General features: G+C 43.6%; 1 protein-coding gene and 1 long non-coding RNA gene across 4 annotated transcripts; one reads left to right on the top strand and one right to left on the bottom strand.

Annotated features, from left to right (window-relative positions):
- Nucleotides 1-422: 422 nt before the first annotated feature.
- On the bottom strand, nucleotides 423-3,130 carry LOC125432064. The gene is made up of 2 exons (XR_007244389.1): nucleotides 2,969-3,130; nucleotides 423-867 (listed from the first exon to the last, which is right to left on the bottom strand). It is a non-coding gene; the product is annotated as an uncharacterized LOC125432064 (long non-coding RNA).
- Nucleotides 3,126-11,895, top strand: TPBG (trophoblast glycoprotein). Of its 3 annotated transcripts, none has more exons than XM_048495393.1 (3): nucleotides 3,126-3,314; nucleotides 4,414-5,827; nucleotides 11,768-11,895. In XM_048495393.1, exons 2-3 carry the CDS (start codon nucleotides 4,704-4,706, stop codon nucleotides 11,769-11,771), a joined length of 1,128 nt encoding a protein of 375 aa, XP_048351350.1. In that variant the 5' UTR covers nucleotides 3,126-3,314; nucleotides 4,414-4,703; the 3' UTR covers nucleotides 11,772-11,895. The 3 variants fall into 3 exon arrangements, with proteins under 3 accessions (XP_048351350.1, XP_048351344.1, XP_048351335.1); XM_048495387.1 differs by having other exon boundaries at nucleotides 11,765-11,880; XM_048495378.1 differs by lacking the exon at nucleotides 11,768-11,895 and having other exon boundaries at nucleotides 3,158-3,314; nucleotides 4,414-6,267.
- The last annotated feature ends 1,116 nt before the right edge of the window (nucleotides 11,896-13,011 follow it).

The following is a 13,011-nucleotide window of genomic DNA, read 5'->3' as shown; positions in this document are numbered from 1 at the left end:
AATGGGTTTAAAAGGGTTTGTTGAGCATCACACTGGTAGTCATAGATACAGTATTCCAACTAGCCAATCTTCTAAAGAAGCAACACTTAGCAGGTTTCCTTTGTGGGGCAATAGTCATGTTTAGAAGGGGCATACCTGCCAAAGGGTCAGGGGATATCCCCTGTTCCTTGGCACCGCCATCAGGTCACGTTGGGGATGCAAAATAGCCTCCCACACACTGAATCCTGCCACGGGCCTACCTGGCAGCAGGGATGTGGGGACGCTTGGAGCAAGTGTTGCCCCTGGGCACAATTTCCCTTCCGATACTTCTCTGATGCTTAGTGCTCAGGGGCTTCAGGTTGAAAAAATGTTTCAACAGGAGCACTTTGTCAAATACAAATACCTTTGCTGGCATGTTAAAAAAATAAGTTAAGATCAACATATAATAGTAGTAGTATTTTATTACAGTCAAAGACCAGAACAAAAACGTATACAAGATTGACATATACTAAAATTACAAGGTTAAAAAAGAAAAAAACTGGTCAACCAATTCCAAGTTCTTAATAGGCCTTCATTTCAGTATCAGTGACAAAAAAATTAGCAACAGAGCCAGTAAGTACTGAGTCTGACAGAAGAAAAGAAAGCTGCTTCTTTTTACTTAAAGATGTTTTGGCTTGTGTTGCTGGGGTGATTAATTTCTCTCACAGGTCATTTTAAAGCTAACTATCACAGAGTACTTTGTCATGCTGCAGAGCCACAGGGAAGAACGTTGCGGAATTTCCTCTTATGCACAAGTCACAGATATCCTGTACTGTAAATTGCCTCTGGCCACCCTTTTCAGGAGTGCTGGTGCAGCTCATACTAGGTTGTTCTCTATTCCTTTGGGTCCTGCAAGAAGAATGATATATTGCATAAAGGCCATGCCCCCAATCTGCCAGCGCAGATGTTCTCTGGCGTCAGTTCTGCATCGGCTACAAAGGCCCTTAGTACGGCACGGTATTCTCAATGGGCCAGAATCCTGACAGAACACCACTAATGGGCTTCTGTGCAACTGGAAATCCAGCCTGTGATTACAGATGGGCAGCCCCCAAATTAGAGATCAGCCCACACTATTGTGTCCCTGCTGGATTCCTCAGAGCGATTCCTTTCCCAGTTGCAAGGCATTACACAGAACTTTCTTGACACTGCTGCCTTGTGACACTACTAAAAAACAACACAATTAGTTTGCTATAAATCTGCAGACAAACCATTTCCAGAAAGTTTCCAGGCAGCAAAAACAATTATATTTAAAATATACAGATGTATTTACAGGGAAGTCCACAGGGCAGACATGTGTATCCAGTGCAGAAATATTTACTTTCCACTCACTCACTATCTATCAAGCCCTTATTCTTATACTTGGATGGGACTGAACTCATGATGGGATATACTCTCTGCTATAACTCTCCCCCCCTCCCCCTTTGTAACCTGCCACTCAAGGATAGTCAGTTTGATTTCTATGCATATCTGAAGAAGTGAGTGGTGACTTATGAAAGCTCATGTTGAAATAAATGTTGTTAGTCTTTAAGATGCCACTGGAATTTTGCTTTATTTTGCTACAACAGACGAACACAGCCATCCCTTTGCAATCATAACAAAGCACAGGATGTCCCTTAACTTTCTTGTAATTTGAGTGTAAAGAGAACTAAGGAATATATCGTGGCTCTTCTTGAAGATTCTGGAAAACCATTCACTGGATCATGAATTGCTTGATTGTCAATAAAGTTTAGAAAGGAGTAGCCACAGAGTTTGCGGTGTGGGGGTGGCACATTTTACTTGACACAAGTACTTTATTCTGATTTCACTACTTCCTTAGTGAAAGCATGATGACTATGAGATCAATGCAAGAGACCTCTATAAGCCTCATCTCCTTCCTGTTTTGTATAGGAATAATCTCTACCTGTCGTCTCTATGCTCACACTTGGGGCTGCCTCATACTAAAACAGACCATTGGTCCATCAGGAACTATTCAGACTGGAGGCTGCTCTCCAGGGACTCAGACAAAAGTGTTTCAAATCACCCATTGTCTGAACCTTTTAACTGGAGGTGACAAGGATTGAACCTGAGTCCTTCTACACGCAAAGCACAGGATCTTCCAATGAGCCACAGTCCCCTTCCCTAACAAACAATGCACATGAAGCTGCCTAACACTGAATCAGATCACCAGTCCATCAGACGAGTAGTACCTCTGCAGTGTCTCAGGTTGTAGCCCCCAAACCACCTACTGACTGGTCCTTTTAAATGGAGACGTCAGGAACTGAACCTGAGACTTTCAGGATGAGAAGCAGAGGTCTTCCACTTCAGTGGACGGAAAAGGGCCTATCTCTGCTTAGGAATATACTGTTGGACCCTCAGCTCATAGGACTGCTTGAAAACAGATGACAATGGAACTAGCAGAAGGCTTAAATAAAACAGGTGTGACACCTTAAAAATGAATTCCAGCATAAACCTGCAAAAGTCAGAATCCACTTCTTCAGACATATAGGGAGGGGTTCGTCAAAGAAAGCATTCACAAAGTTTAAGGAGAGGGCAGTCTTCATGGAAACAGACTTGTTGTGACATCTGATTTTGGATACTGGAGCCACCTCATCACATCCAGAGCAATGTTTCCTTCAGCTAGCAAACAATATAAAAACATACAGTGCAAAGCAGAAGAATCCCAAGGATGCAGGTAGCAGTCTTGACTAACATTTCTATTCAGGGCTCAGCTGTATAGCAGACCATTCCCCATGGCCAACAAGACCCCTTCCCCCCGTTTCCTTATCCAGATCCATCCAGCACCTTAGCGAAGGAGGAAACTTCGGTCCGGATTACGCCCCGAAAGAACAGCATCAGCTGTTACCAATACATGCTAAGGAAGCTATTTCAGACTATCATATGTAGCTCCCATTAACTTGCCAGGCGTTAGGGGAGGGCAGGGCTCAGAGGTCATAAAGTAAAGGGTACCTACGGGCGTACGCAGAGTGCAGGGGGGCTTCCTTTTGCCCAGCGCATTCCCCCTCCGGGGCCAGGACTCTCCGCCGCTCCTCCAAAACTGCTCTCGCCTCCCAAGGCGAGGATGCCACAAACTCTGGGCCGAAGAAGCAAAGCGAGCCGCCTCCGGCTGCCGGGGAGGGCGTGGCGGCTGGATTGGGCGGCTCCCCCAGAGCTGCGGCTGCCATTGGTTTCTCCGGGCCGCGGAGGCTGGGCCAGGCACGGCTGGAGAGCGCGCAGCGGAGAAAGTTGCCGCCCGCCCCGCGGAGTTGTTACTCGGCGTTGGAGTTTGCGCCGGGCTGGTTGCAGCAAGGTGCCGGCAGGTAAGGAGCGGGGGCTGGGCTGGGTTCGGGCGGCACGGCTGCTCTGGATCCCCCCCGATGCAAAGAGAGGGCGGGTTTGCACGCACGTGGCGGGATCTGCAAGTCTGTGCCCAGGAGCACGGGCCAGGCGCTGTGGATGTCTCCTCGGGTGTAAGCCGCACGCGACGGGATTTGGGAGAATCCTAACGGGAGAACTGAAAAGTTGGAAGGGAGGGAAAGAAGAGATTAAGCGAAGGCTTCCCACTTTGGAGCCGGGGGGAGGGGGGGCGCAGCTTTAAAAAGAGACCATAAAAGACCCTTGAACCCTGTCCCCAGACAAGGGGATCGCGGCGTGGTGCCTGGTGCGCCTCAGCTGGGACGGGCGGCAGTCTCGCCTTTGGACTTCAGATTGATGTGCAGTAGAAGCCTATTTCAGGCTGACTAGGAGGATGGTTGAAGTCCTGGGAAGCTGCCTCGGACAGGGATCCTGCTGGCGATGCACTGCTTGAGAGGGATAAGTTGGGGGCTGGGAGATGTCCAATGGGTGTGAGGCAGGAGTGGGGATCTTCTGAGCACAGTAGGTTGTCATGAAAACTCAGATACCAGATATACATTCAGTAATCCTAACTTTTTAAAAAACCCTCCTGTCCATAACCTTTTCAGGGGGCTCGTCTTACATTCAGAGTCGTCCTCCTTTTAGGTAAATTCAGGCACCTGATCCAATATTCTGTTTCTAGTAGGGGCTAGTTCACTGGTGGACTCCCCTCTGTTCCTCCTCCGCATCTGAAATTCAGGTCTGGGCGTGGAAGCTTTTTAAAGCAACGCAAATAAGTAAAAGGAAGGTTTCCTTCAATACCATTTTTGTGAAATGTTGCTTAGGCAGATGGAAACGGTTCTAATAAAACAACTTTTAATTTAATAGTTAATGGGAAGCAAGGTGTGCCTAAACTGCCTGCTACCATCAGGTACCCAGCTGACTTTAAGTGAGCGGATGGGCTTGTTTTGGTGACTTTGCTGGCAGAGAGGTGAGGGGCGGGAGGTGCATGTTGCTCAAGGCTCTGAGAATGGTTCTGTTGAGGCTTTGTTGCTTTCATCTCCTCTCTTTTGCTGCTGCTTTCAGGGGTGGCTGTGCCCGCAAAGGAGGACACTGGAGGACTTGAGTAGCAGCCACAGAAATACAGGAGGGGTGTCCCTGGAACTTGGTGCAGGTCCCCATCTGCACCCAACACTGTTGACACACTAGCAAGCGTACTGACAAGGGGCCAGGGTTGTGTTGTTTGCCAATACCCAGGAGGCTTGTCTTCTCCGGTCCTTGGCTTGCAGCAAGTCCAAGAGGCAAGGTATATACAGCAACGGCGGCAACCAAACAGTGAGAGTGCCGCAAAGGAGCAGCCCCTAGCAGAGGCGGTGATGCTGGGGTGCTCTCTTTGGGGCTCTGCACCCCCCACGCCCGTTGGGGAGAGAAGGAGGAGAGCTGTGTTGCTTGAAGGGCTGCTGCTGGTGGTGGTCTTTCCAATCCAGGTCTCGACTCAGCAGCTCACCCGTTGTCCTGAAGCCTGTAATTGTTCTGAGGTGACCAGGACAGTGACCTGCATCAACCAGAGCCTGACTGAAGTGCCGCGGGACTTGCCCCATTATGTGCGGGACCTCCTCCTTGCAGGCAACTGCATCACCGGGCTCCAGCCTGGCACGTTCTTCTCTGAACCTCCTCTGCAGCTCAGTCACCTCAGCCTAAGCAGCAACTGCTTGGAGTGGGTGGGGGACGATGCTTTGGCTGGCTTGCCTAGCTTGAAGCAGGTGGACCTCAGCCACAATCGTCTTTCGTCGTTCAGCGCAGTGGCCTTTGGCAACAGCAGCAGCCTCATCGAAGAGGTGAACTTGAGTAACTCCCTCTCAAATACAAGCAACGGAACCCTCCTCGCTGAGCTGCTCCCTCCAAGGGCTTTCCCCAACTTGAAGTTCCTGGATCTGTCTGACAACCGTCTGCTTCGCTTGCCTGTGGATATGTTCTCCTCGCTGTTCAACCTGCAGCACCTGAACCTGCAAAACAGCTCCCTGTCAGATTTGTATAAAGTGGACTTCTCAAATCTCCATCAGCTGCAGAGCCTCGACCTCAGTGACAATGCCCTCAAGTGCCTGATGAACAGCACCATCTTTCAGCTCCGCAGCCTTCCCCGCCTCAGTAGTCTTGACCTCAGCCACAACAGTTGGGTCTGTGACTGCCAGATTGAGGTCTTGGTGAACTGGCTTAAGGAAAGTGACCTCGTGGTGGCCAAAGAGACTCTCAAATGCTCTGACTCAAATGAGATGGGGGGCAGGCCCTTGGTGACCCTCGACTTCGCAGACTTGGACTGTCCTGTGCCGACTGATGACCAAACTCAGTTACAGACATCTTACGTCTTCCTTGGGATAGTCTTGGCTCTCATTGGAGCTGTTTTCCTGCTTGTTTTGTACTTGAACCGCAAAGGGATCAAAAAGTGGATGTACAATATCAGGGATGCCTGTAGAGACCACATGGAAGGATATCACTACAGGTATGAGATCAACGCAGATCCCAGACTCACAAACCTCAGCTCCAATTCTGATGTCTGAAGAAGCCTTGTGGGGGAAGCAGGCCGAGCGCACCAATAGCTATGCATGATGGGTAGACTTTAGCTTTATTCCCCTTCCCCATCCTTGCTGCCCCTTTGCACACTCCCTTAGGACTTCACAGACTCAATTGTGCCAAGCAGAGAATGATGCCTACATATATCCACAGTTCCTAACTTTTGTTATTGTTGCTAGTATTGCCCACAGTCAGTTGTGCATGGATTGGGCTGTATGTAGGGACCATGCCTCTCTCTACTGCCTGTTTTGCTTTGCAACTCACAATGTGTTATTGCTTGCCAAGATCTCTTAGCATCTAAACAGAAAAGAGACACTTTGTGTGTTGGGGGGGGGGGAGGTGTTCTTGTGAGAGTATTTTTTTAAACAAGTACCATTTAACAAAGTCTGCCGCAACTTTTGGGAGAAATGTTTTGTCCATTGGTACTTTTTAATGCATCTGACCTGTACATAATTCAATAGACTATATATGCTTAGTTAGAACACTGCTTTCAAAAAAAGGTATCTGTACAAATAAGCAAATAAAACAGTTTAGCATGCATAAACATGATTATTTTACATAGCGGGAAAAACATGAAAACTTTGGTAAGGCTATTGCCGTTTGTTAAGGTACAGGGCTTTTTTAACAGGAAAAAGAATTGGCTATAAACTTTGCATGGAGCTGAGTTGAACTGCTAAATGATTCAATAAATGTTCCTAGAAATAATTTGTTGGGCTGAAGTTTGCTGTTTAATGTTCCAGTCTACAAATGTAGCACAATGTAGAATAAACATAGTTCCTTTGATGGTAAACGTATATTGCCGGTACAAAACAGGGCAAATACTGATTCCTTCAGTTACCATTAAGCTAATTTATGTTTCCTTGGAAGTATCTTCTTCAATGTAGTTTACCTTTTGATGAGATGAGGAATATACAAAGCGATGCTAATTTGCACTTGTTTATTAAAGTCCGCATAAACTATAATATCTTTCATAATATCATGTAATTTTTCATCTCGTGTTTTTAAAAACAATCATGAGGGTGCAGATGTTGGTCTATTAGACTGTCATGGCATTTCTCATTGCTTTGCTTGTGGCAGTCTTTGAAATTAGAAAGCCTGACTTCTGAGGAATGAGTGATCCAGCCAAAGTTTGAAGCACTTGTGTAATCCAGTCCTAGGTTTGCGAACACAAAATCTGTTCCAGTATGTTAAATAGAGCTTATTTCTGAATAAATGAACATAGGATGGGAAACTGAAACTCTCATGAATTTCAGTGGTAGAGAGTTCAAACAAGTGCTTGTATGTGTGTAAAGTGCCATCAAGTCGTAGCCCGACTTATGACTGCCCCTAATTGGTTTTCAGAGCAAGAGACTGAAAAGTGGTTTGCCATCTCCTGCCTCTGCACAGTAACCCTGAATTTTCTAGGTGATTGCCCATGCAAATACTAACCAAGGCTGACCCTGCTTAGCATCTGGGATCTGACAAGATCAGGCTGGGTGATCAGGACCAAACAAGTGCCTTAGTCCCTTCTAAATGAAATCAGTGAAATTTAGAAAATGTGCTTAACTCTAATGCCCAGTGTGTCTAGGTTTGGGGCAGCAATCAGCACAGGTACATTTAACTCCTATGCACATTTACAGAAAATCATGCCAGTTTCAATGGAGCTCATAGGGTTGCATCTTAGGAGGTTAGATCTGTTGAAAGAAGAAGAAGAAGAGTTTGGATTTATATCCCCCCTTTCTCTCCTGCAGGAGACTCAAAGGGGCTTACAATCTCCTTGCCCTTCCCCCCTCACAACAAACACCCTGTGAGGTAGGTGGGGCTGAGAGAGCTCTGAGAAGCTGTGACTAGCCCAAGGTCACCCAGCTGGTGTGTGTGGGAGTGCCCAGGCTAATCTGAATTCCCCAGATAAGCCTCCACAGCTCAGGCGGCAGAGCTGGGGATCAAACCTGGTTCCTCCAGATTAGATACACGAGCTCTTAACCTCCTACGCCACTGCAGTGTAAGCTTTCACAAACAGCAGATAAAATAGTAAATAGTCTGTGATTGAGCTGTATCGCTTCAGACAGTGTTCGAGAGCTGACATAACGGAGTTCTTGTCCCTACAACAAAATTCCCTGCACTTAAAAAACCGGGACATTAGGGCAAGAGGTTCTTAGCTACCTCTGCCCCTGATATCCAGTTTTCTATATGCGAGGATTTTTTAAAAAAATGTCTGCTATGGAGGTGCATTCAGGTAAACATTCCGAAGCAAGAAGTTAGTAAATGAAATGTCAGTTTGAAGGCAATATTGGAGAAAATCAGAAAAATTACCTGGGCCTTGCTTATCTATCCATATTTGCATTTCATGCTTTTGACCTGCACGTGGCTCCAAAACTGTATGTGACTGTTTTATGCATGTTTTTAATGGTAAGATGTCATGGAAATCACATCCAGATTTATTTTGAATATTGTGGACATTGCAGAGCTTCAGGAAACGGGGTGAACAAGGACTTAGGCAGACCAGCTGGCATTGCATTCTGAATGTTCCAGTCCACATATCCAGTGTTAACAGGCTTAGATTGAGCTGAACTACTTATCCATTCTGGATGTTTGAAACTTATGCTGTCAAATTAGACAAATAGGTGCTTGCTTGTAAAGTGAAATTATTTTGATAAGATCTGATGCAATGTGAGTAGCTTGCTGGAGCCACTACCAATAAGATCCTATGCATGTTTGCTCAGAAATAAATATCCATGGCTTCAGTGGCACTTATTCTGAAGTGTGTGCATAGGATATTACCTTATATTCAAAATGCCACAGAACTTAGTTTTACATCAAGATGACTGAACATATGCACAGACTGTAAAACTAAGTTCTGTGGCATTTTGAATATAAGGTAATATTCTATGCACACACTTCAGAATAAGTGCCACTGAAGCCATGGATATTTATTTCTGAGCAAACATATATAGGATCTTATTGGTAGTGGCTTGCTTCAGAATATGAACTTCAGAATATGGACTTGCTTCAGAAAAAGTGCCACTGAATTTATGCATATTTATACAACCCTCTTACTTTTATTGACTTCCAAATTCCCATTTTAAAGACACCACTGCATTGTAGGGATTGAGGGATATTATTATTAATTATTATTTATTATTATTATTTATTATTATTTATTATTATTATATTTATAAACCGCCCTCCCCCGAAGGGCTCAGGGCAGTGAACAAAACATACAGATAGAGCACACAGTAAAAACAATAATTGGGATCCGTGGCATGGGTTTTCCTTTAAAGAAAATCAGCAAAGCTTTTTTTTTACTAATTGTAACTCGCGTGTCATTGGTACAGAATAGAAGTTGCATTTTTACGTACAGCAGGTACTGATTAAAATCATTGTAAGAATAAATACTGAACTCATCAGAAGGGCTATAGAATTTCCAAGTTTGCAATACTTTCTAATAACAAAAGTTGTCTGCTGATTTCAGAAATGCCCTTTCTGTTCTGGCGAGCATATGGTGCTATTGGCCTGAGTGCAGCTGTTTTCTCTCAATTGATATTCCAGTGTAAATTTTTGATTGTCATATGTAAAATGTGGATCAGCCATACAAATGTATGTGTGAGAGGAAGTTAAAAATAAATACAGTAAAATATTAGCTTGTTAAATGAAAGCTTTGAAAACCTATTTATGCCTTAACACTCATACATGGCTTGGGTTGATTTGAATGAAATAGTATTTCATTAAAATTCTAGGCAAATATACACTTTATATTGAATAAAAAATTCTTGTATTGATCTGTCGGACTGAAATAAGAATAGCCATCTGAAATGGGCAGAAATGAATTGTAGTGTTAGTTTAATTAAATAGTTGTTCACATCTGTTTCAAAAGTTCGATCATTTGCTTTCCTATTTGTTAATGTATGACAGCTTAGCTTTTAAAAATATTTTGAAAAGAATATACACCTGGAATTGATTTGCAAATAATAGTGTTAATTCATCAGACTTAGTATCTTTGATATGAAGCAACGGGTCAATCATCTGACTTTAAAACAGGTGAATTCCACATGGGCCAAAAACAGCGGTGTGAAAACAGTGCAAACCTTTTTATAACGTTTTCAACCATTTTACACTGTTTTCACACCACTGTTTTTGACCCATGCGGAATCCGCCATGAGCCCTTTCCGCACATGCAGAATAATGCATTTTCAATCCACTTTAAATGCAATTTGCAGCTGGATTTTACTGTGTGGAATAGCAAAATCCACTTGCAAACAGTTGTGAAAGTGGATTGGAAGTGTATTATTCTGCATGTGCATAAGGGGCCAAACAGTCTAAGGAAGTGATTTTTACAGGAGCAGTTTGGAGAAGTGCTTGTAGTTTTCCCTCTCAAGTACAGTTTGAAGAGATGTATTTATATCTTTTCTGAGAGCTTGTGTGCTTCAGTGCAGTGGCTATTCTACATGTTATAACCTACTGTTTGTGTAATTTAGATGAGAGGGCTTAAAAGGTGTGTAACATCAAATTTTCAAAGGAAGGGCTTTTAAAAAAATAAACTCTTTGAAAATTATTTATTCCTGATGAAGACTCTAACAAAATTCAAACTGCATTTTCCACAATGCTCACAGAAATAAGAGCTATTTGTTTGAAATGGCAAATGCACCCCCTGTCTCTATTGCCCTAGTTGCATTGTGTGAACACAGATTTTCCAATCCCTCTTCTCACATTCTCAGCTTTATTTAGAATCTGCAGTTCCTTGCGGCAACTGGTCCTGGTACCAAATAATTATTTACAGATTTCCAAGTTACATCTGCTCTGTTGTGACCTGACTGCTATCACTCTGGCTTCTGCTACCACAGCAGCTCAAGGGTCATCCTAAATTTTGCAAGGGAGATAAAACTACCTCTCTGTGCCCCAGGTGTCATAAAAATATTGTTACTACCCAAACCCAACAGCACAGAGCTATTCCCTGACAGGGTCCCTTAGTCTTTCTGCTGTGTAAAGAGCCCTGAACTGCTAACCTTCCCAGTCCTGTTTTCAGGGCTTCTGGTATAAAATAAATACCTGAGGAAAAGGGTGTAGATTATCTTCTGTTATCTTGGGTCTTCTTGTTCTAGCAAAGGGAAAAAAAGCTTTCTTGTCCTCCACAAAGCACCCTAGTAGCCACTTGAAAACAGCCTCATTAATTTTCTTTAAACTAAACTTGTCTGGTTCTCTTGGCTCTTCCTTGTGTGGCCTTTGTTTCCAACATTTTCTTATTTTGCTTCCTTGTGATTCTTCTGTGATGTGTTGATTTCCTAAAGAGTATCCAGTTTCATTTGAGTGCTTTTTGAACCCACCTAATTTCTAACTAGATTAGTAGGCTATAGATGCCCAAATTAATACATAATATAATAAATCCAGAAAAAGGCCCATTAAGTACATTCAGAAGTAGTGTGCTCAAACGAATTTCACTTATGAAATCTATTCTACTTAGAAGTTTCCATTAGGAAACTATTTAACGCATTGAAGGAACGCACTTTTATTTCAACCTGGATTTCCCACATTAATTTGCCTCTTAGAAATATAGGAATGGATTCTGTACTCAATTCCAGAGAATTTCTGGGATTTAAAGAGAGTTCTGCTGATCAATCACTGCTTTGTGTGCTGCTGACTTTTGACACCTGCCAAATGTTTCATTGCCACAATAGCAGAGTGCAGGATCCAATCCAAAGCCTTCATGACAGTGCTCCCTCTGAACACTCTTGATTATTTGTTAATACCCACCTCCCAAATTTAGTGGCTTCCTATTGCTAATTACCTGTATGAGCAACTGTCTGCCGTCAGATAAAGCTTGATATTTAAAAAAAAAAACCTCAGCAAAAGCTGGTGGGTTCAAATGCTAACTTACTTTTTTTTTCTTCAGCAGCTGAACAATCACAGGTTGCAACAATAACCCTGTGCATGTGATGAAGGAAGATAAGATTTGGTAAGAGAATGTTTTCAGACCCAAGCTTCCAAGTTAACTTGCATATACCACAAAAGAAAGACTGAGATTTCTTCTTCTTTTTCTTTCTTTCTTTCTTTCTTTCTTTCTTTCTTTCTTTCTTTCTTTCTTTCTTTCTTTCTTTCTTTCTTTCTTTTTGGTTGCTGTGAAGAAGTGTTTGACCATGTCTTTGTCTGCACTGAAGATTACAACAAGCTTGACAGAAACCTTTGTGATTTGCTTGAGACCATATATGTTCTGACATGATAATGGACTTGGCCTACTGAATAGTGGATTAAAGACCTCACGGATGGACTTCTAGTAATATAACCCTGGGCTTTACTAACATGAGTGGAACTGTGGGCTTATCAGTTTCTCTTTCAAGTGGAGACCTGAAAATATTTGTTTAAAGCAAAGGAGGATAACAAAGTACACGCTCCAAGCTGCAATTGGATCAGTGCTGAGGTTGTAGGAAAAGTCAAGTCCCTTTTCCCTGAGAACTGCAGTATTCTCAACATGTAAAATCCAGTCCCTCACTTCAAAGCTCCAGTGCAAACTCAGAGGTGTGACTGTTTGCATGCAATAATGCCTAACCAGCATTCACACATGATAGGCATCAGGCAGTGTGCTAGACCCCATCATTGGTTTAGACTATAGACCCAGAGTCTTCAACTTTTTGAGCCTATGAGCACCTTTGGAATTCTGATATAGCATGGTGGGTACAGCAATAAAATGGCTGCCATAGAATGTCTGACACAGAAGAGGGAGCCAGCCACAAAATGATTGCTACAGCTTAACGTCAGTAACATTGTGTAAATTCTTGTGCTGTGGTAGCAGTAGCTGCCAAAGGAACAGCTAAAAAAACCCCCTGTGCCACCAATTAGAAACCTTTCAGGGCAAAAGTCCTACCTGACCCCACCCACTTCCCAAAAACACTTGATCGGCACCAGAAAAGGTACTGGCGAGTGCCATGGTACCCACATTGGGTACCACATTGGTAATCCCTGCTATAGACCGTTTAAATCAACTGTTCAAATCAACTATAGGCTGCTCAAAAACAGCACTTTTTTTTCATAGCCCTGCAGACTACCGGGAGCCAGGGAGACTATGTAAACCATGCTAATGTCAATTAAGCGAAAGTCTAAGAGAGCATGAATACTATAGTTCCATCAGTTAGTGACCTTCCC

This window comes from Sphaerodactylus townsendi, linkage group LG01, assembly GCF_021028975.2.
Source record: "Sphaerodactylus townsendi isolate TG3544 linkage group LG01, MPM_Stown_v2.3, whole genome shotgun sequence".
Classification (NCBI taxonomy): Eukaryota; Metazoa; Chordata; class Lepidosauria; order Squamata; family Sphaerodactylidae; genus Sphaerodactylus; species Sphaerodactylus townsendi.
This window is presented reverse-complemented; position numbering and strand designations above follow the sequence as displayed.